At 36.3% G+C, this 24,634-nt stretch overlaps 1 protein-coding gene and 1 pseudogene across 1 annotated transcript; one reads left to right on the top strand and one right to left on the bottom strand.

Annotated features, from left to right (window-relative positions):
- Positions 1-24,570, bottom strand: PPP1R2 (protein phosphatase 1 regulatory inhibitor subunit 2). Its single transcript, XM_027061153.2, has 6 exons — positions 24,124-24,570; positions 11,598-11,705; positions 9,397-9,474; positions 8,656-8,750; positions 3,770-3,937; positions 1-1,567 (listed from the first exon to the last, which is right to left on the bottom strand). Exons 1-6 carry the CDS (start codon positions 24,243-24,245, stop codon positions 1,521-1,523), a joined length of 618 nt encoding a protein of 205 aa, XP_026916954.1. The 5' UTR covers positions 24,246-24,570; the 3' UTR covers positions 1-1,520.
- Positions 12,144-13,228, top strand: LOC106989848 (POU domain, class 5, transcription factor 1-like; annotated as a pseudogene).
- Positions 24,571-24,634: the final 64 nt, after the last annotated feature.

Below are 24,634 nucleotides of genomic sequence, written 5' to 3'. Positions count from 1 at the left end.
TTCTTCTAACAGCAAAGAATTCTCCCACTTTTTATTTATTCTGACATATTGGTATTTCCATAAACTTGCAAGTGGAAGATAAGCTGTTCAATAAAAGCCATTTCATATATACAATATACAGAAACTATTTTAAAAGTCTGTTCATATAATGAATTCTTTTGGTACTGACAAAAAATTAAGATACAAATAATTGACTAGAAATGAAACTACCACTAAACTAAGATACACAGGAACTGCACTTCAGCTCAGGAAAAAAATCCAGATCTTACTGTGTTAGAAGAATAAAGTACATTTGTCATAGTATACATTATCATACTCCCTTTAAAGCAGGGACTATTTAAAAATTTTAAATTAAAAACTGTTCAGGATTACTTCTGTCTGCACATTCAGCAATTATCATCATATCACTGGTTACACACAATTCTCTCTCATGCAAAAAACCTGTTAGTCGTTTTCTAAGGTCTAATCGAGTCAAACAATAAACTAATTATAGCAATTTAATTAGCAAGCTGTAAATCATAGAGGTGTAGAAATTCCGCAGTTCAACTGTATTTCCTGTCTATAGTACAGTGCTATTCAATTTTCTCCATGTATTAGAGCTAATAGGCATTGATACTCAAAATAAAAATTTCATTGTAGCAGCAAATGATAGAATATGTGAGAGAAGGAGGAGTTCCTAATTTCATGCCAGTCTTTATGACCTTTTAAGGTAAAGGACTGTGTATGTGTATGTGGAAAGGAGTAAGAAACAAAAGCAGGAGGTCAAAATAGGCATATAAAGGGAATGTTGAGACCGTATTAGAATTACATTTATTTAAAAAACTGATCTGAAAGTCTGCCCATCAAGTGTACAAAAAACAGAGCAGATGTTAGTGCAAGTTTAACCTGATAATTTATTTGTGAAAAAAGCTAGTTTTGATGAGAAAAAATTCAATCTTGTCCTTGTAAACATAAAGAAAGTCAAGGGTAATTTTAAAGATAATAGGCCAGAAAATGCAACAATTACTCTTATAATCCTTTTCAATTAAACAGACAAATCAAGTTGAAGACACATGTTAAAATACTTCTTAGACTCAGTATTTTATCAGCCTATATAATTGGTTGGTTGCTCCAACTGGATTTGAGTTAAAAAAAAAAAAAAAACAAAAAAAAACAAAAAAAAACTTTTTATAAGAGCTATCACATCTAGAAGTGAATAAATTAGAACCCCCCCCAAGAGATATTATTTAACTTCTAAAGCATAAAAAGCTATATAATATCTTATACAAATTAACCAGTGTTCTTATAAAACCTCAGTTTTGGACTGATGACATTATGCTGTATTTGTGGTGAAGTACTAGGCACAAGAATATATGTATCAAGTAGGCATTTCAGTCTAATTAGTCTCTATTTAATTCTTGGCAATATATAATAATTGGTATGCATTTTGGTACTTAAGTCATGAATTGTTGAGAACAAGAAGCAGTGTATTATAGTAACAGGGTTTATATCTGACAATTACAGTGTTGAAAAAGTCTTTTCTATGAACTCTGTGATTTGTTTTGCAGTTGGTCACTTGTAGTAGATCCTGCAAAGAAAAAAGAAAAAAAGTCAATATAATTTGTTGTGTACTGCCAACCTTAACTACCTGAGCTAAAGTCCCCTTCCACTGTTATGGATGATAAACAAATATAAAAACCTAAAAAACAAGTTATATTTGATGTAGCCTAATCAGTGTGACATAAAATCGTGTGTATATTTCCTAAATATTCTTAAAAAATTTTTTAATGTTCATTTATTTTTGACAGAGAAAGAGACAGAGCATGAGTGGGGGAGGGGCAGAGAGAGAGGGAGACACAGAAGAGGAAGCAGGCTCCAGGCTCTGAGCTGTCAGCACAGAGCCTGATGCAGGGCTCAAACTTACAGACTATGCGATCATGACCTAAGCCGAAGTCAGACGCTCAACTGACTGAACCACCCAGGCTCCCCAGGACCTGGAGATTTTAAAAGCCAATTAAGATTTTTTTTTTAAAGTCTCAAAAAGATTAGAGGACAAATAAGGAATTTACTTCCTTATGCCTTATTACAGTCTTTTCTATCCTTGTGGACTTTATAATGCTAAGTAAAATAAATTCCTGTGTAAGGAGTACTTCATCCCTACTGAAGAAAAATCAGGCACTGAGCTAACACCAATTTTAATCATCTATTGTATTTAAATGAAAAAAAAAGTGTTTACATTACTAAAGGTGTGAAATCTAAGTCTTAAAAGCAATGACAGACAAAAGGCCAGAGTTATTTGTCAAAAGCCATGACTTAAAAAAAATCCTGTTAATATTTGCACAGTGGTACTGGTGCAAATTTCCAGCAAATGAGGGGTATTCCTAGTGCTTTGCCATTGTCACTAAGAATTGATATTGAAAGTCTGAGCAGAAATTGATGAAAAGTTATAACCAAAAAAATGTTCACTTTGAATACATAAAAAAATACATCACTGAGATATATAGGTAAATGGGAAACAAAGACTGATTAGGGTATGTCCCTATTAAAAATGGATAATACATTTTAAAAGAGGAAGAGAGAGACATGTAACAGTAATTACTTAAAATGTAGTTTGTTCAGTTACATATAAACTAAAAAAAAAAAAAACCTATGGTGAATAAAATGGAAATGAAACGCTATATGAAACAAAATGAAAGGCTAAAGCATAATATAGAATAACAAAAACATTACAATTAGGACATGAAATGAGACACAATCATCAGGTCCTACACCACAGACTCATATTTCATATATGCTCACTAAAACACTAATAATTATTTACTTTCCGGAGATTTAACTATGAGGCACAACAAATAAAGTAACTTACATCTCCAGTTTTCTTTTTTTTTTTTTTTTAATTTTTTTTTCAACGTTTATTTATTTTTGGGACAGAGAGAGAGACAGAGCATGAACGGGGGAGGGGCAGGGAGAGAGGGAGACACAGAATTGGAAACAGGCTCCAGGCTCTGAGCCATCCGCCCAGAGCCTGACGCGGGGCTCGAACTCACGGACCGCGAGATCGTGACCTGGCTGAAGTCGGACCGCTTAACCGACTGCGCCACCCAGGCGCCCCCGATCTCCAGTTTTCAAGTACAAAGCATCAGTTTTCAAGTACAAAGAGAAGGTAAATGGGCACAAAATCTGCATTAGCGGTACAGAAGATTCACCTACATTAAATACCAGAATAACAGTTTATTAAAAATAAATAAAATCTATTCACTATGATGGATCAAGAGCTGGTAAGTTGCAAGGGCTAACTGTCTGAGACTTAAAAACAAATAGAAAAATCAGCCAGATATTTTATCAATCCAACACTCAAAAGAATCAACACTGGAAAGATCTGACATACTTTGTACTTGAAAGGATGTTAAATAAGTCTTCCATATTAAAAACAGGTTTCTTTTAAAAAGTTTAAACCTTAGATTGGTATGACAGATAAAATACACTCTGAAACATCAAAAAGAAAACACAGCTTAATTTAAAGATAAACATCACTGCTTAAACTAAGTAAACAAACAAAAAAACCCCAGCCATATACTTAATGCGTGGTCTTAAATCAACCCTGGGCACAAAAACTTTATTTTGAAATTAGCCATAGGGCTTGAAATTTTAGTTTTAGAAAGTTTGGCATAAGTGAATTTCAAAAAATTTTTCTGAGGTTCTTCAAACTTATGTGTAAAGCAAAACAAAGTATATTATTTAGGCACAAAGAATCATGAGAGTATCAGTGATGATTTCAGAAACCTCTAACCTTGATTTGATTGTTCCACGTTCATGCATTCTTCAGCTGCTGTCTCTGACATTTCTTCATCTTCCTCATCATCATGCAGGTCTTTTGAAATTAATTGTCTAGCTAATTTAATATTCAGTCCTTCATTGTAGTGAAGCTTTCTTTTCATTTCAAATTGTCGCTTTTTTTCTACAATATACAAAAAGTAGGCTTAGGAAGTCTTTAGCTCAAGGACTAGGAAACTACAGCCTGCATCTGTCTGGTCAATAAACTATTATTGGAACACAATCATGCTAGCTTGTCTTTGTAATGCTTAAGGCTGCTTTTGAACTCAGTGGCAGAATGGCAGGGTTGACTAGGTACAATAGCAACTATATAGCCCACAAAACTTAAACTATTTACTACCTGGCCCGATCTCGTTTAGATGGTTCAAGTACATCTTAAAGGTAGAATAGGAATAAAAGCCCTTAATAGTTACATTTGTGAAGAAAACGTAAAGATGCAAGAAAAATCTCAAGAGTAGAATGAGAAAAAAAGCAAGGTATATAATACCATACATATGTCAGGTACAAAGCCTGCACGCATTTGTATGCATACACACAGAAAATATAACTCAACAAATAACAGTGGTTATAATTCTGGGTCAAAGAACTATGGGGTAATTTTAGTCTTCCATTTTTATAATTACAAATTCCTTTTAAAATTCCTATTATCCACTAAAAAACTGCCGTGACTTAAGACACTGCTAGCTAAACACATAACCTCATTCCCAGAGTAATTTTAAGAAAAGGCTATTATAAGGCACAGTGAAGTGACCCTAGACTATTCTTTCATTAATGGTCTTCAGCACAGATATACAAAGTTAGTGGCAAATAAATATAACTGATATTTTGTAAATAGCATTTAAACATTAACTGTTTACGAAGAAATAGTTCTGAGATTTTAAAACTTCTTAGACCAGTAAATAAAAAAAAGGGGGGGTGACATAAAATTGCCAACTGTTTATTCTGTCAAACAAGAGCATTAAAATTCATTTGTAACAGTTTTATTACAGTATTCATTAAACCATTTCAATGCCCAAAAAGCACAGAGAAAGCTCAGAATAAGACTATTCAAAGTACTTTCTCAATCTCCTCTAATTCCCTCTAAGTTTTCACCATCATTTGCACTTACAGATGCCTTACACTTATTTATGTTTCAAAAGTAGGCATTTATAGCTCTTGTTAGTATTGATCAATCACTTTTCAGCTTCTATTTGGGTTGGAAGAAGGCAAGTTCTGAGACTAACAGCCATCTCAGTATTCCATAAACATTTGTTTCAAACTACCAAGATCTTGCCAGGCATCTTTCTTCTTCTCTATTTAAAAATTACTTTTGTGATTTGATTTATTGTTTGAGAATATGATATGATAGAAGGAAGCAAAATTTAAAAAAGAGGCCAATAAAAAGACCAAATCCTCATGACTAAATTTTTAGTGATGCCTTTCAAGTATTCAGATGATGTAAAAACCAATGATAAAAAAACATACAAAAAATGGTTTTACAAACTTCCAGTAACAAAATAAGTCATGGAGATGTAAAATACAGCATAAGGAATACAGTCAGTAATACCATAATATCATTGTCTACAGTGACAGACTGTGACTATATTTATCATGATGAGCACTGAGTAGTGTATAGAGTTGTTGAATCAGTATGCTGTGTGTCTGAAACTAATGTAACATCAATTATACCTTAATAATAAATTCTTAAAAATGGTTCTGATTGCCTCCAATACCAGATATATTTACTAAAAAGGTAATATTTATCATTACAAAGCAACATACATTTATGGCAGAAACTTAAAAACAAAACAAAACAATTTCCTCACTCAAATTACCATTAACTTTAGAGCATTTTCTAAAAATTTTTTTCTAAAAATAACTCATATATTTTTATATATGCTGTTTTTTCACTTACTCTATAGTTAGGATTACCGTATGTCCCTGTTTGTCCAGGCAAGTTTAGTTTATGTGCACCATCTGATGAAATATAGTATGACCCTTTCTTTCATTCTAAAATGATCCCGAGTTTAGACAATAAGGTATATGAAGATATAGTAAAATTCTGCCACGTACATAGCAGATTTATATGTTTTAAATGGTTGTAAAGTACTGAGTTACCATTTAATCCTCTATTCTTGGGTGAAAGACTTCTGATTCCCCACCTTTGTATTTTCAGTTTTTATAGTGTAATACACATACATTTTTTGTGTTTTGGTTCTATTATTTTCTCAACATGAACTAGTGTTTTTTGCAAATCATGCATCAGGACTCTTTAGTGAGTCACAACCAGCATTTTTTAGAAAATGAAAACAGAATAAACTGGATTGCACTACATATAGTAAAGGTGAGTACTGTTTTGTGAAATTTTTCTTTTTGTAATTTATGCATACATGTATACTGAGTAGGACTTTGTAAAAAATGTTTACAAAACATTGGAACAGACTCTGGAAAACTGAATTGCTAGATCAAAGGGTGTCATTTTCTTCTAAAGCTTGGGGCTCATATATTGCTATACTGCCCTCCAGAAAAGCCAAACCATTTTTCATGCCCACCAACAGTGTATCAGTAACTTATTTCTCCACATTCACAGCCAAAGAAAAATTGTCATTCATTCTAGTCTTTGTTGATCTGAAAGGAAAGAAAGGTACTAAGATGCTGTTTTAATTTGTAGTTTCTTCTTCCAAGGAGTTGATGTTACCGTGTTTCTTGTGAACACTATTGATAGTCTAAGAAAATTATTTAAATTCTAAGAGATGTTGAATTTGGTTTTGCTTGTTACAGATATATCCTAATTTTACAATATTTAAAATGTATGACATAAATTTAAAATATGCAATCTATTCATTTCATAGAAAAATGCTAATACTACTGGTCTCAATCTTCTTTGAATATTTATGCCCATTTTATCTACAATCCTTGTATGGTAGAGAAACACATTGCAAAGAGTACAAGGACATTAAGATTTCAGCCCTGGCTCTAACAATAGTCAACTCTCCATGTGAACTTCACAAGTGAGTCTCTTTTGTACACTTTTAAAAAACTATTCTATAAAGTAATATAATAATAATATAATATAAATATTCTATAAAATTCTATAAAATAATAATATTCTATAAAATAATATAATTTAAAACTATTCTATAAAATAATATAATGCAGAACATACCAATTATTTAAATTATTAAAAGTTATTATTCACTGAACACTTACAATATGAATCAATGTTAAGTGCTTTAAATCCTTTATCTTATTTAATGCTCGCATTACCTCTAAATATTTTTATAGATCCCAATTTGAAATGAAGAAGCTGAACTTCAGAGAAATTACAAATTAGACAAGAGATACCTGGAGTACAAATTTAGATTTGTCTGACTCCATAGCCTGTGTCTTAATTGTTATACTATCAGTTACAAGATAATTTTTTCTAAGAATTTCTACCAATAAACAAAGATTTTCAAATATGTAATTTGTTTAAAAGCAATAAACACCTACATGAGTCAGTAACTCTACCAGTAGGAACTGAACTTTTGAAATTGTAATCAAATTGCTCCCCCTGCTGGCTAATCCATGAAACTACAATTTGAGGAAAAATCCCTTAATGAAAACTGACAGTATAGATTAATGATAAATTCCTTTTCTCAACAGATCATGTTTTCAAGAGAATAATGAGGAATCTAGGTCTAGAAACAACTTCTATTTGAAACTGTTTTCAAGGGTCTTTTGGAGTATATTTTTGTAAAGTAATTAGGAAGTCACTGAGGGTAGAAGACCTATAATACAACTTGAGATTAGGCTATCTGTATATGGCTCTTTTGTATAACAATTAGGCTCAGACCCTCATAGTTTGTTGAATATGCTATATTCTGAAGATGACAGACAGGAATAACAAATTATATCTTAGGAGCTACACATGACAAAGATCTTGAGGATTAAGTAGCAAAATATTCAAAATCTTAGCCGTACAATTTCAGAACTCTTTTACAGTACAGGTTAACATCTGTGGCTTCAAGTACACTACTACTCTCTTTTTCTTTTTGTGAGGGTACGTGTGTTTTACTTGCATCGTTTTCCCTATATAGGTAGGCTTGGATTTTCCTTTTAAAAATAGTTAAAAACAAACTATATAAACAATCTTAATTCTTGAAAAAACTATACATTGACATGGTCAAAAAGTTTAAAAAGTAACAAAGTGAAATATCTTGTCTTCTTACCTCCACAGATAACCAGTGTTATTTGTAAAAACAGAAACCATGAATAGGTAGCACTGCCTTAACTGTCTATCTACTTGTGGGCTACAAGAGCCTCTTCCAACCCTGTTGAGAGAGCTCTTTATCTCCTTGTCTATGATATTACTGTTCTTTTTGTTCAATGGGACCTAATAAAGATCTTCACTCTACATCTAATCATCTTGGTTCATTTGGTAAGTTTCACTGCTGTCTTAAAAAAAGAAAAAGCACAAGCAATTGGGAAATTAGCTCTCACTGCTATACATTTTAGGATCACCCAAATATTCAAAGACTCTAAAGCATTAATTTACTAAATACTTACTGAGCATCTACTCTATACCAAATAGTAAAAAAAAGGTACAAAGAAAATAACACTTACAAAAAGATGGTAATATTTTCCCAAATTCCTGCAATTGGGGGGGGGGGGAGGAGAGTTGTTATCCAATAAACCCACACAAGCAGAATCTGAATTATAAAAATGTTGCTCCCTAATCCCTCCACCATCCACTTCCTCAAAAGGAAAACCACTTGACAACCTTCAAATAATGATTATTAAATACATTTATTATTAAATAATGAATTCATTTTAGCAAAAATTATTAGCACACTGCTAAAAGCAGTAAAGGAAATCAACTACCTTGTTCTTCAGGTGAGAGGTCACTATCCTCATCTTCACTGCTTTCTTGTTCATGAACCCGATACTTTGGCTCTGAGCCTTCAGCAGCAGCTAATCTACACAACAATCATTTACAAAGACATCAACACTGTGATATTCTTTTACTGAGTGTCTCATTCAACTTCTCAGTCTCATAAAAACATTTAAAGATCATTAATATGCTAGCTATAACCTGATGAGGAAAATAAAATAAAGTGGGAATGAGTATAGAAACCAGTAAGCAACAAGAACAGTGGAGGGTGACAGAAATCAATGAACAGCAAAGGAATAGAGCTTTTTGTTTATGAACCCACTTATTTTTGCCTTTCTTACTTCAATCCTTTTTAAAGTTTATTTATTTTTAAGAAATCTCTAGATGCAGACCCAATATGGGGCTCGAAATCATGACCCCAAGATCAAGAGTCCCATGCTTTTGACTGAGCCAACCAGATACTCCATCTTACTTAGATCTTTAAAACACAGGATATTAAAAAAAAAAAAAAAAAAAGCATAGGGTATTGACAAAAGGAACCTGAGTACCAGCCTCTAGTACTCTAATCTTTCTGCTACCTGCATACTTTGATTTTAATCTAGAAACAAGTTGCTATGAAAAATCCAGATAAATTTAGCACATGCTTTTTCACACTTGTACAAGTGGAATGCATTTAACTTTGCACAATTAAACACAAGTAAAAATGCTTCATAGTAGTCTTCAGTACTTACTTCTTAGCTAAGATATCTGGGGTCAAGGCTTCAGTGGTTTCTGAATCACTCAATGCATCTTCATCATCACCTACCATACTAGAATGACAGCACATTATAATTAATACCTGAACTATAATTTTTCAAGCAGAAAAGCAAGGTAGAGAACGGTAATTCTATTGATTTAGTTGTATCAACATATTTATAGCTCTGTTGTCATCTTCAAGCCTTAATTTTGTTTCTATTTCATGCAGATATTTAAAAATTCAGCACTAATCAAGAAAATCCTCAAAATGATCTACTGTAGCCATGAAAATAAATATTAACAACTCGAATCATTTGTAAAAAATAAAAATACTCCAATTATTCCATCCAGCGGGAGGAAACAAATATGTAGGAAAACAATAAAAAAACCACTGTCTGGTTTCAGAATATGTATTTGTACATCAACCTGAAGACAGAAACAAATGATCTATATAGACATAAGGTTAGGTAAAATACCAGAATTAGATCCTAAAAGACCTAATTCAGAAAGTTTTATATTTAGCTTTCCCAATCTAACTCTAATAAAACATTTTCTCCCCACTTAATTACAAACATGGGCATCTTTAATTCTCAAGTTGCTGGAAAAAAGCAGAAGTCACCTATATTTTTAAAAAATGCTGATTTATACCTTTTCTGGTTGAGGAGACAAGTGAAATAAGTGCTATAGTTTAGATAATGCTCTTTTTTCCATGGGAAGTTGAAATAAACTCATTTATATTATTGGATATAATTAAACGGAGGAGGATAAAATAATCTATCAATTTGCAAAACTTCTACAGACAACTCTAGGTTATGCTATAAAATTTACAGACGAATCATGTGTTTGTGTGTGTATATATACACATACGTACATATATATAGAAGCATAACTTTTGTACACTGTGAATTTTTTTTTTTAAGTTTAGTTATTTGAGAGAGAGAGAGAACAGGGGAGGGGTAGAGAGAGAGAATCCCAAGCAGGCTACACACGAGCAGCACTGAGCCCAAAACGGGGCTCGAATTCATGAGCTGTGAGATCATGACCTGAAATCAAGAGTTGGACACTTAACCAACTGAGCCACCCAGGCACTCCAACAGTGTGAAATTCTTTAGTATAACATGATTAGATCTATTAAAAGCATCTTCTATTAAATAAAATTCTTTTTAAAAAGGGCCATTAAAGAAATTGGTAAAACTGAGCACTAAGTCGGGGCGCCTGGTGGCTCAGCTGGTTAAGCAGCCGACTTCAGCTCAGGTCATGATCTCGCAGTGTGAGTTCAAGCCCCATGTTGGGCTCTGGGCTGACAGCACAGAGCATGGGAGCCTGCTTGGGATTCTTTGTCTCCCTCTCTCTTTGCCCCTCCCCTGCTTGCACTCTGTCTCTCTCAAAAATAATAAACATTAAAAAAGAAATTTTTTTTTTAAAAGAGCACTAAGTCAATAAAAGCAAAGCACACGTGTGTGTGTGTGTGTGTGTGTGTAGCCTCAATTACTTAAGGACCAAATAACTTTGACAACTCCCAGAGGAAGGATATAGGTAAGGTAAGGGTGGGGGGGGGGGGGAGCAGTACCTAATAAAATACCATTCAGATTTATTATATTTTAAATATAAACAGTCTAAAAATAATGCCTATGACTGTTTTTTTCAGTCACATACAATTTTAATTCTTTTTGGATAGTTATTTCTAACCAACACAGATAATAAAGGATATCTATCTATTACAATTATTGAAAAGGAAGAAAGCTCTGATTTTTGTTTCTGGTACAATAAAAGCTTTAAGACATGTTTTATATTATATACTTGTAATTAGAAAAACAAGGGCATTAACTTTTCATAAATAATATGTCTATTTCTTCCCTCAAGCTTTATTAGTATTGAGTTTCAGTACCTGTACCTATTTCATTATCTCTTTCTACCTTTGTCACAATCTTCATGTTTATTCTTGTTTTTAGTGTTTTTACTAGGGACCACTGAGTTACAACAAACATTTACTACTACAATTATGATGTACAAATGGATCCCCCAAATTTTAAAGTTACATATTACTTATACTATTATACAAAAATATTCAGTTAAGTTACTGATTAGTGCTCCAGTAGCAAGTATAAAATCATACAGAAACTTAAATCAGCTGTTATCCAGAAGCTCAAATCGAATGCAAAATGGAAGTAAAAAAGGAATGTCTGGGAAACATTACCTATGGTAAGGAGTGCTAGGTTCATCTATTTTCATTAAACCATAGTCTTTGTCTGCTGGATGATATGTCGCCAGGATGTTCATTTCATCCCACTTCTGGGATTTTTTACTAAAATTAAAAAGAAAAACAAATTTCCTTAGTGAAGTAAAAGATAAAAAATGTGCACATCTAAAGTTCACAAACATCCAAATCCCACATTTCAACTTCTATTTGACTGCTAGCTTGTATTTTTACAAATACTTTCTTGGAATAGAAAGTGACTTAGGGTAAAAGCCTAAGTAATTACAATAAATGTCAGTAAATATTTTATAGAATATTTAGTGCCCACATATTAAAAACACTATTTAGAATCTTCACCAGGCATTCAAGACACTATTACATTATGACATGCTTAGTCTTATCTGACCTATGGAATTAACAACAGCAAAAAACCTGAAATTTACACACTGCATGATATTAGTTGAGGATTTTTCATCTACTAGTAACCATTCAATAAAAAACAACAAGATGTTTCCAGGCCCTGAGCTTGGGGTGCCTCTGTTCCTCATGGTGGGATACCTGGTTTCTGCTTTGGCCTTCTTGTCCCTCCAGGCAGTGGAGGCGATAGGCAATGGAGATGATGGGCAGGGAAGGCCAGAGCCCAGCTGGGTTGACCCTCAGACCTGGCTGAGCTTCCAAGGCCCTCCCAGTGGGTCAGGAATGGGACAGGGGGTTTGGGCCAGGCCCTGAGATGTGGGGGATTCCCCCACGCCCGCATGCTGTACGAATTCTGAGGGGAGATGGCATACTGTGGACCTCAGGTTGGAGGTCCTGGCAGCCTGGAGACCTCTCAGCTGGAGGGTGAGTGGGGAGCCAGGGTGGAGAACAACTCTGAGGGGGCCTCCCCCAATCTCTGCAGTGCCCCACCTGGGGCTGTGAAGCTTGAGCAAAACCCTAAGGAGTCCCAGGACATCAAAGCTCTGCAGACCTGGAACAATTTGCCAAGCTCCTGAAGCAGAAGCGGATCACCCTGGGATATGCTCAGGCCAATGTGGGGCTCACCCTGGAGGTTCTCTTGCTCAGCCAAATGACCATGTGCTGTTTTGAGGCTCTGAAGCTCAGTTTCAAGAACATGTGTAAGGTGTGGCCCCTGCAGAAGTGGGTGGAGGAAGGTGACAACAACAAAAATCCACAGGAGCTATGCAAAGCAGAGACCCTTGGGCAAGCCCAAAAGAGAAAGCAAACAAGTGTCAAGAACTGAATGAGAGGCAACCTGGAGGACATGCTCCAAAACCTACCCTGCAACAGATCAGCCACAATGCCCAGCAGCTCAGGCTTGAGAAGGATGTAGTATGAGTGTGGTTCTGCAATCGTTGGCAGAAGGGCAAACAAGCAGTGACTGTTCGCAACAAGAGGATTCTGAGGCTCTGCATCCCCTTTCTCAAGGGCACCAGTATCCTTTCCTCTGGCACCAGGGCTCCATTTTGGTACCCCAGGCAGTGGGGGCCCTCACTTCACTACACTGTACTCTTCAGTCCCTCTCCTTAAGAGTGAAACCTTTCCTTCCATCTGTCACCACTCAGGTCTCTCCCATGCAAAGTGAGGTGCCAGCCCCTCCCAGGAATGGGGGCCAGAGGAAGGGGGAGAGCTAGAGAAACAAAACCTGGGGTTTGTTCAAACCAGGACTTTAGGATTAAGTTCTTCACTAAGAAAGGATTTGGGAACACAAAGGGTGTGGGGGCAGGGAGTTTGGGGGAAACTGGATGGAGGGAAGGTAAAGTTCAAGGATGCTCTTGTTTTTAATCCCCACATCACTCATAACTTTCTTAAATAAAGAAGCCTGGACACACACAAATAAATAAAAACAAAAAACACCAAAACTTTCCTTGGCCTAATTTTTTCAAAGATTTTCAAAACAATAAAAAGAATTAGAACATAAAACTGTAGAGAATACCTCACTAAATTTAAATACCATTAATAAAGATTTAGGTTGCAAATAAAATTACAGTTCAGTTTTTCTTTAATCTAGAAAAATAAGAGTTTGCTAAGAAATGGTATATTCAGAGCACCTGAGATAAATTTACTAAAGAGAAATACGAACAAGTGTTTTATAAACATTAGTTAACATCCATTCAACAAAATATTTACACATCTTTTAACGTGCTAATTAGATGACTTAATTATAAATTCTTCTGATCTCATTAAAAGAGACATCAAAGACCTCTCTGCCACCCAAAAATATTTTTTTCATACACAGTTTGTGCGTTGGTTATATACTTGAAAATAAAACTGTAAAAAAATCAATGTAGATTTTACACAGATTCAAATCTTTTCTGCATTTGTCCACACTGGTGAGGTTTTTGTAGTGAGATATTGGTGAGGTATTTTTAATTTTCCTAAATCCACCAACATCCAGATTGAAATGCTCTTGAAAAATTACATTATTTAAACTTTAACACCGTATGCCCTTCATGCCTTGAGTTACCTCAAAATTTTATGTGCCTACTCATGGCAGGTGAGCCTTTTATGTTCTCTTGCTTTCTCCTCCAAAGCACCCCTTGCATCCCTATCTCAGACTAAACACTTTTTTCTTCTTCCTATTATTGTAAAATATGCATAACATAAAATTCACCATTTTAAACCATTTTTAAATGTACAGTCGTTCTGTGGCATTAAGTACATTCACACTGCTGTGAAACCACCACCACCACCACCCAATCTCCAGAACTTTTTCATCTTCCCAAACTGAAACTCTACCCATTGAACCCTAACTCCCCATTCTCCCCTCTCCCAGCCCCAGGCTCCCACAATTCCATTTTCTGTCTCTATGAATTTAACTACTCTAGGTACCTCATGTAAGTAGACTCATAAAGTATTTGTTCTTTTGTGACTGGCTTATTTCACTTAATGTCTTCAAGGTTTATCTATGTTGTGGCATGTATCAAAATTTCCTTCCTTTTTAAGGCTGAATATTCCACGACAGACTAAGTACTTTTGACTACAAGTTCCTTACCCTTTGTTTTATCAAGAGGCAAAGGTTAGCCCAGACATACTCCACAAGTGACTAAGACTACAATTCTCACTTTTCCCCCAAAAGCAGTCAGAAATTACCTAATGTCTCTTTGCCATGAAACAGGTAAAATCTTAAAAGCCTGTTTACAAAGTTAAAAATTAAGACATATGGGTCCATCACTGGAAGAACAGAAACAAGATTTCTTCTTTGAAGAGTTGCTTTTTTCCTTTTTAAAATTCAGGATGGAATGCACCTGAACTTTCAACTAATCAAATTTAAATCTCACTAGTATTTAAAAACAAAAACAAAAAAAACTTGATTGAACTAAACTGGAAAAATAGACCCTGCTTTATAATACTGATTTCTTTAGAGGTCTAGTTGCTATCTATCGAGTAATACATAACTGGTCTTGGGGCAGAAAAAACAAAACACAGTTTAACTGGGAGACAGATATTTAAGGTTCAAGTCTCAGTTAGTTACTCTTCACTAGTTCTAGGACTATAGGCAAGTCCAACAAACACCCTGCTTTGGGCTATATTTATTCTACATGTAAATTATAATAAAATGGAGTTTTAGTAAGTCTTCCTTACAATACAGGGTTGTTGAGATAATCAACTGAAATACTGTCTGTGAAAACAAAATTATACAAGTACCATGAAAACATAAGGAGTTTTTTGATTTAAAAAAAAATTTTTTTTAATGTTTATTTCTGAGACAGGGAGACAGAGCATGAGTGGGGGAGGGGCAGAGAGAGAGGGAGACAGAATCCAAAGCAGGCTCCAGGCTCTGAGCTGTCAGCACAGAGCCCGGCACAGGGCTCGAACTCACAAACCGTGAAATCATGACGTGAGCCAAAGTCAGTCGCTCAACCAACTGAGCCACCCAGGTGCCCCTTATGATTTTAAAATCTAAAGCTTTGGGTTAAAAATCCTGAAATCATATCTCACTTAGCACTAAAGAGAATGGGCTGAAAAGGGCATTCTGAAAAGATGTTTAAAGTTGCTTTTGAACTGGATACCGTCCATCTTGCCCTGTAAGACTCAACATTTAAATGATTTTGAAATATTTAAGATCTGCCACAGAATGAATTTTTCTAAAAAAACAGCCTGTTCTGTATTTGACTAAGTCTACTGTTTCAGACATTTTGCTAAACACTTCTTATCTATATGTTTCTGTGAATTTAGAAAGCAAATGACTAGGTCCGCTCTTGGTCATAGTCTATATAAGGAAACTCACAGTGAAGAGATACATTTCTAAAGATTTAGGTAACAGACATGATAAAGGAGCTCTGATTAGAAGAGTCACAAAAGAAACAAACATACACAAGCTTTAAGAGAATTAAAGTCTGTGAAGAAAGCAATTCAATTAATAAACAAAAGGAAGACTTATGATACCGTCGCTAATGTTCCCTCCTGAGAAACAAATGTCTCTGAAATGACAGCTGGAGTTAAGCGTGAGTCAGAAACAAAAGCACAGGTAAAAGTTTCATAAAACCTGTATTAATAGACAGTCCTATTCTATTAAGACTTCCTATTAAAGATACTGTGAAAGAAAACTAACACATCCATATATAAAGTTTGAAAGCTGGCAAAACTAAAGTGTGTAAGGATGTATGCTTATATGATTACTATAAAAGTCACGAGAGTGATTATGTTGGGGGTGGGGGGAGGAAAGAGTGTGACCGGAAAGGGCAGGGGACATTTCTGAAGTAATAGAAACATTTTTTTTTCTTAAACAGGATGGTGGTTACAGGGGTTTTTATAATATATAATAATTTTATAACATAAATAATCTATAATTTTATAATTTCTTAAACTTTAAAATTACATTTAACACACCTTTCCGTACGTGTATTATGTTACAACAAAATACTTAAATATAAACACATATTAATGACCTTGTTAGGTACTTCCTAACTTCAAAGAAAACAAGTTATTTCCTAAACGATGTTAACAATATTGGATTAAAAATGACAATTTATCATCATTACTTCTTAGGACAGGGGAATGATAGACCTTTGGAGTTTAAGAGGTTCTTCTAATGGGTGGGAAACCAAACACCCTATACATCTATTTTGTGAGATAATACGAGAAAAAGAACTGTAGGATACAAGCAGAAATAATGTTTCCTTGGAGCACCCGGGTGGCTCAGTCAGTTAAGTGCCTGGCTTTGGCTAAGGTCAGGATCTCATGGTCTGTGAGTTCCAGCCTGGCATTGGGCTCTGTGCTGACAGCTCAGAGCCTGGAGCCTGCTTCAGATTCTGTGTCTCCCTCTCTCTCTGCCCCTCCCCCACTCATGCTCTCTCTGTCAAAAATAAACATTAAAAAGAAATTTTTTTTAAAGAAATGTTTCCTTAAAATTAAGGATAATATTTAATAATCACAATACCAGCACCTGAACCCATTAACAATTTTGATTTCTGCATATTCTTTCACTATAGGAAATAATATATATTATATAAAAATATATAAGCTATCAGTATATATGTAAAAACACATACACAGCCTACATACACATACAAAACAATAAATACAATATATAAAATAAATATACTAATATGGAAGCTATTACTATATATATTTTAGCATAATAAGCCAAGTTGAAAATAGCAAATAGAAAAATTGCATTTTCTAGTCTTTAATTTTCTTTTTTTTTTTTAAGGTTTTATATTTTAAGTAATCTCTACACCCAACTTGGGGCTTGAACCTTACAACCGGAGATCAAGAGTCGCATGCTCCACCAACCAACTCAGCCAGGCTTCCCTCTACTCTTTTTTTTTAGGTTTTTTTTTTAATGTTTATTTATTTTTGAGAGAGAGAGAGACAGAGCATGAACAAGGGAGGATCAGAGAGAGAGGGAGACACAGAATCCGAAGCAGGCCCCAGGCTCTGAGCTGTCAGCACAGAGCCCAACGTGGTGCTCGAACTCACGGACCGCGAGATCATGACCTGAGCTGAAGTCGGACGCTTAACCGACTGCGCCACCCAGGCGCCCCTAGTCTTTTTTAACAAATGCACAAGACTCAATAATAAACTGTTCACCTAATGTTAGATATTTATATTAAATCCAAGATTTTCCTATTTAGAATAAAGGAGAGGGGCGCCTGGGTGGCGCAGTCGGTTAAGCGTCCGACTTCAGCCAGGTCAGGATCTCGCGGTCCCTGAGTTCGAGCCCCGCCTCAGGCTCTGGGCGGATGGCTCAGAGCCTGGAGCCTGTTTCCGATTCTGTGTCTCCCTCTCTCTCTGCCCCTCCCCCGTTCGTGCTCTGTCTCTGTCCCAAAAAAAATAAATAAACCTTAAAAAAAAATTTTTAGAATAAAGGAGAAATGACCATATTTGGGCACATTCTATTCAATGATATTTTTAGGATAATTTGCTAGGATAGGTATATCTAAGTTAAAATGTATTAAGGGCTTTATACTTCTTGATATTGACAACATGGAGTGTCATGTTGTAAAAGTTTTACCTTTTATTTATTTTTTAAATGTTTATTCATTTTTGAGAGAGAGAGACAGAGCACGAGTGGAAGAGCAGCAGAGAGAGACGGAGACAGAATCTGAAGCAGGCTCCAGGCTCTGAGCTGTCAGCACAGGGGTCCCATGCACGGCCTGAACCCGTGAAGTGCAAGATCATGCCCTGAGCCAAAGTCAGACGCTTAACCGACTGAGCCACCCAGGCGTACCCATCATAAAGTTTTAATAGAGAGAACAATACGTAATGTCCCCAATCATCACCAAACTTTGCCAAGATTGGGTATTTGTGCATGTGTTTTCTCCACCTGAGCAGGTATAAATCAGTATTTAAAAGGGTGGCTCAGTCAGTTGAGTGACCAACTCTTGATTTTGACTCAGGTCATGATCCCAGGGTGGTGGGATTGAGCCCCTCATCAGGCTCCATGCTCAGTGGAGCCTGCTTAAGATTTTCTCTCTCTGTCCCTCTCCCTCACACATGTGCACTCTCTCTAAAAATTAAAAAAATAATTTAAAAAAGCCGGTTTCTTTGTTCATTACCTTATAAATATGGGAAAATGCTTGTTACTTTACTTTCCTTTTATTTTTAAAAGTTTATTTATTTGAGAGAGTGTGCAAGTGCAAGTGGGAAGGGGCAGAGACAGAGGGAGAGAGGGAGAGAATCCCAAGCAGGATCTGTGCTGTCAGCACAACACAGAGCGTGATACTGGGCTGGACCTCACAAATCGTGAGATCACGACCTGAGTGGAAATCAAAAGTTGGACATTTAACCGACTGAGTCATGCAGGCACCCCTTACTTTCCTTTTATGAATTATGTTTATATACTTTGCCTTTCTACTGGAAACCTTCTGAGTTTGACTAAGTTCTTTACATCTGAGTAACTTCTTCACATCTATATAGATTTACAATGATGAATTATATAAAGCATTCAAATTTAAAGATTTAAACCATGTTGTGTATATATAAACCCAAGAAATATATATATAAGATAATAAACCACATTATGTATCACTACATTATATATAGCCCAAAATTTTTGTTTGCCATTTACTCTCCACTATAAATAGAACTAAAGTTTTATATATTCAAAGCTTTACTCCACTTTCTCAACATAATACTAAGAACAAAAGAAATTCTTAGAATTAATCAGCTCCAAAGAAGATAACAATATCTTGAAAAATCATCAATCTAAATAAGGGCATAAAACAACAGGCTACAAAGCACACCGGAATTCTTAGGGAGAAGGTAGTGAAGTAGAAGAAACTCTCAGCAGAGGACACCAAATATGGAAATAAGCATCTCTAAAGTTTTGGCAGAAGTAACATTAGTTTGGAGTAACAAAATCCAAAAAGCAGGATTTGAGGTTAATTCCAAACTGTTTGTATGACCTGCGGTTCATTCTCTCTACCTAGAAAAAAAGAGGGACACCACCACTTACACTGCAGATCTGCTAGGAGCACGAAAGCACCTGCTGGTTTCATTTTCCTCCTCCCACTTGGGAGATTGGTTTTCCTGCAGCCTAAATCTGGTCCAGAAAGTCACCCCTTCTCACTTTCACTTTGATAGCTCATATGATGCCACCTCAAAACCTACTCGTACTTCTTGTTGCTTGTGACCTGCTCATTTGATAAGTTTTAGCCACGCTTAGAGTGGGAAGCAAGATTTTGCTTCAAGGTGTTACACTTCTTAATTGCACATTTCAAGAAGTGGTTCTTTCTTTAAATAAAGATTCAACTTACATAAGTTGACAAAGTACAATACTTTGAAGCTTGACACGATTACTGAACTTTTTAAAGTAAGAGTTAACAATAAAAGCAATCAGTAATCAAGAAGTCACTTTTGGAAAACTCTGCTCAGTGAGGCTTTGACTATAGTCCATATCCCTTTACAGGCAGAAAAAGATGAAGTTGAAGCATGCTTATATGAAATTTTATTAAAGGCAATTAATTCAAGCACAATGTTTTGAAGCAGAATTTGCCTGTATCACCTGAGAGTACCATAGAATTTGAATGGAACATAGTGACTTCAAGACTTCAAAGCATACTGTGTAAAACAACCTACTGAGATGTGGGAAAAATTAGACTTCTGTATTTATTTCTACTTGAAGACTTACATTTGAGGGTGAGGTACTGAGTTAAAAGCTTTACATTTATTAACTCATTTAACAATTAAACTAGGCATGGATATAATGAATAACTCACTGGAAGTCACAGAGCTAGTAACTAGTAGAATCCAAACCCAGGCAATCTAGCCCCAGATTAATCACTAACCTATAACACCTCTCATAAAATAGGCTTTAGTAACATTTCTAAGTTTTTTCTTAATGTTTATTTTTGAGAGAGAGGGAGGGAGGGAGGGAGCGAGCGAGCGAGCGAGCGCGCAGGTGCGAGTGGCAGAGGGGCAGAGAGCAAGGGAGACACAATCCTAAGCAGGCTCCAGGCTCTGAGCTGTCAGCACAGAGCCTAATGGAACTCATGGACCATGAGATCATAACCTGAGCTCAAGTCCAATGCTTAGCCAACTGAGCCACCCAGGCGCCCTGTCTTTAGTAACATTTAACTTCATTATTTTCACCAATTCAAAATGCACACGTTTCTCATTTCAACCTCTCTGAAAACAGTGTATCTTAAAATGGATGGCATCTTATAATTGACAGTATTTTTTTCTTTCTTGGTGGTACATAAAACCATGGTACATCTTAGAATACATGATTTCTTATTTCTGATGAAATGCACATGGCTACTCACCAGATCTGTTATGTTAGACCTTCACAAGTTGTACACTATATTCAAGGTATCCTGATAGAATGGGAATTCCAAAATCATAGGAGATGACAGTGGTGTTCTAATTAGTTGAACAATGTGATAAAATTGAGATTTACCTATAACTGGTTATGTGGATTTACAGATTCTGTCCAGTGGAACTAACCCTCAAAAAATGGTATCTGACAAGTGGTAACTGAAGAAACCATTCATTGACGATAACAGTACCGTAACAAGAATAAGAAAATAATAGCACTGAGACATCAAAAAAAGTTTGACAAGAACTGTATAAAAAATATTCCAGGACTATTTGAAATATGGCATTATATGAATCTCACTTTAAGTGTATAATGAGCCTTGAAATATTATCTAATGATAGTAATATATGAGATAAATTATAAACAAACATATTTGAAGCATATTTTTTTCCTACTAAAAAGATACACAACAAAACGTTTAGAGACCACTGGAATAAGACAACTCAACTTCTGGCCTTAGGAAAAAAAAAATCCCTTGGTAACATGTCTCTGTGTTAAATAAAATGTTAAATAATATCCTCATAACTAATGAAACCAGGGTGAAGCAGTGGTATGTGCAGAAAAAGGAAAACTACAACTTGATAAAGGCACCAATAAAAGGTATGGTTACTTGCAGATTCTGAATTTGCAAATATGCCTACTTGATAAAATTTGTAACTCCAAAATCAATACCTGAGGCGTTTTCTCCATCTCTCACAGACATGCACAGAACAGGGAAAAATTTGAGTTGCTCCATGCACATCTTTCCAGCTGTTAAACAAGGGGATACTTTATCTTCTTGCTTTAGCACTCATGTTGTAAGTAAGTGTCTCTTTTGCAGTCCATTTAGTACCACGTTTTTTGCTTTTTTGTTGAATGTGTGTCCAAGTGTAGTGCTAAAGTGCTGTCTAGTGCTCTAGGCACAAGAAGGAACCTTGCAGGAACCTAACTCTGTATTTCCCCTTGGAGCAATGGTTCAGTACTCACTAATTCAGTGTCTGTGGTTATTATACAGAACAGAACTACTAAGAGTAACAAGAATTGACTTAGATCCCTGGTCATTTTCACAGTAATCTGAGATTCTTTTGCCTTATAAAAGGTAAACTATTACACTACACTTATTAGTTTCTGAATTTTCAGTGTATTGTAACTAAGATAGCTATTTATTTTCAGTCCTCTTTACAGGAAAGGGGGAATACTGGTTGTATTTAAATTAAAATCAAAACATTACAAAGAGTGTTCAACTGTTTTTTGTTTTTTATCATTTCTGTTCAAAGAGGCTCTCATAATAATACTGTTTGCATAAGCTATGACATAAACAATGTGGAGTGTATTACCAATAGAATTTTCTTTGCTACATGACTGTAATCATTAACACTGATCATGAAAAAGCCCATCCCCTTTTACTACTTGGAACCAAACATGAACCTCAATGAATTAGAGCTCTGAAGACTTCAGTGCTAACCCTCTCAACTGGACAGGTCAGTCAAAATCATCTACCCTGGAACCTTGTAAAAGGTCCCTTCTAAGTGAATCTGTCCTGCTAGCAGTCTAGGATAGTGGTTTTCAAGGCAGGAAGACCTGGAAGTAAACCCCAGCCAATAACAGAGAGAGGCTAACCCACTGAGTAGGCCACAGGAAATTATGGCAGATCAAAGTTGAGAATAAGTAGAAGATAAGGAAGCAGAGAAAGAGAAAAACAGTAAGTAGCCAAACAAAAAGAAACTCAAATTAAGCTTGCCAGTGAGAACCATACTCTTGTGGTTGAATACTCTGAAACTGCATAAGAGCTTTCTGCAGTTTGTTTTGTAAACTATCTTGGTCTTCCTGCTATAGCTATGTGCCCGTGAGATTTGTTTTCTTAATTTAGTAACCTACAACCAATTCCCCACCAATTCCCACTTGAAGCAGCTTACCCAAAAGACAGGTTTGAAAATTTCCTGTTAGAGAATGTAAGTCAAGCATCCAAAGGCCATGATTCTATGCTGTCATCCTACTTAGTGTTTTCTTTAAGGTAACACAAATTTCCATAAATCTATGTGGTGGGAAATTTGATAGCAGTTCACTTTATAGACCTAAATTGATACTTGAACAGGTTTGCTCTAGTTGCAATATTTTAAATTTTTACAAACATCCTCATTTTACCTTTATGACTTTACAGATTTCAGTAACTTCTCTCCAGAATGAGGAGTCTTTATACTTTTAGTTATCTTAATAACACCGAAGCCCCCTAGCACTTCTAATCCAGTGGTATGTTTTACACTCTACTGTACTGTACTACTTATTTTTTCATTGAGCATGGCACCTTGGATATCTTCCTCTGTGCAAATACATCTATCTCATTCTTTTTAAAAGGCTGGTGTATTGTTTCATTATATAAATGCATAATTAATATTTCACCAGTCCTTATTAACAGACCTTGGGTTGTTTCCAATTATTTACTATAACAAAATGCTATTGGGCAACATCTTTTTACAAGTGTATGTGTGAGTATGAAAGACCAAAACATCACTAGATCATTTTAAGTTGCTACTCTCTAAACTGTTCTGAGTTTAGTTATGCCTTCCAAGAGGAACAAAGACTAGAAAGTACTCCTAATTCTTGCTGCAGATACAAAAACAATTAGCAGTAAGTATATTTTCATTAAATATAGACCAAAGACTTGGAAAATTTTTGTTCCCCTTAGTGGAGAGAAAATGACAAACCAGGATCTACCATACCAGACTGGGTGAGGCATGATCTTCACCTAAAAAGGAATGACTGTGGAAGCTCAATTAGAAAAATGGGGAAAAGGGTCTCTTTTATGGAGAGGTCTCCTATTGGCTTGAGACCAGATGTTAAAGGGTTCACATAACAAGAAAAGACTTATCATTGAAAAATTTTAGATACCTCAGATACGAAGTTAAAGAAATTATAAAAGCTTAACAGGTGAAGCTCTGAAACTATTTGATTCTTTAATGTTCCTAATTTCCCAAAGTTCAAAGATCAGATGTTTGTTTTACAAAATATTACATCTGAGCATATACTTTTAAAAAAGAAACAAACAAAAAACAAAAATGATAAACGTCATAGCTCCTGTCTTCTTTAAATCACTCTAGCCGGCACCCTGGCCGGAGGACGGACACCCGAGCGGTGCCGGAGCCGCATCCACAGAGCTGCCCCGGTCGCCGGTCAGCGCTCAGGCTCGGGGTCGGGGCCGGTAACGGCGGCGGGGAGGAAGGCGAGGCCGCCCAAGCGGGGAGGAGCTTCCCAGGCCCACCCGCGGCCGTCGCTCCCGGCTCTCACCTCAGCTCTTCGTCGACACTCCGGCCGGGCTGTTCGGCCGAGGCCACCACAGAGGAAGTCGTAGAACTCTTGTTCTTCAGGATCCCCTTGATGGGCCGATGCGAGGCCGTCGAGGCCGCCATTGCCCGCCGCTCCGGCGGTCGGCTCAGCGTCGCTGCTTGGCGCTGGGTCCAGGAAGGAAAGGGCTGGGCGTGTGCACAGACTCGCCAGGCAGCCGCGGAGCCCGCCTGGGGCTAAAGCGGCCGCACCTGCTGTCGCGGAGACGACTACCGGAGTCGTTGTGACGACACAACGACCCAGACGCCAGGGCCGACGCCGCGCGGCTGGCGGCCCTTCGCGCGCCCTTCGCCACCGACACCTAACCGCGGCCAGCGGAGAGAAGCCGGCCTACTGCCCCAGCGCGGGAGCGACGCCGACGCCGAAGCCGAAGCCAAGCGGACCCGCCCTCTCGCGATATCTAGGGAGGGGCGGGGGCGGGGCGAGAACAAAGCCTACCTCCTCTTGTTCTCGC

The sequence above is a fragment of the Acinonyx jubatus genome, chromosome C2, assembly GCF_027475565.1.
Source record: "Acinonyx jubatus isolate Ajub_Pintada_27869175 chromosome C2, VMU_Ajub_asm_v1.0, whole genome shotgun sequence".
Lineage (NCBI taxonomy): Eukaryota > Metazoa > Chordata > Mammalia > Carnivora > Felidae > Acinonyx > Acinonyx jubatus.
This window is presented reverse-complemented; position numbering and strand designations above follow the sequence as displayed.

Excerpts from the sequence above, each read along its gene's own strand:
- PPP1R2 (XM_027061153.2), bottom strand. The coding sequence starts at position 24,245 with ATGGCGGCCTCGACGGCCTCGCATCGGCCCATCAAGGGGATCCTGAAG. Across the intron at positions 8,751-9,396 it reads CCAGATATCTTAGCTAAGAA|ATTAGCTGCTGCTGAAGGCT; the intron begins GTAAGTACTGAA and ends ATTGTTGTGTAG. Across the intron at positions 1,568-3,769 it reads CGTGGAACAATCAAATCAAG|GATCTACTACAAGTGACCAA; the intron begins GTTAGAGGTTTC and ends TTTTCTTTGCAG.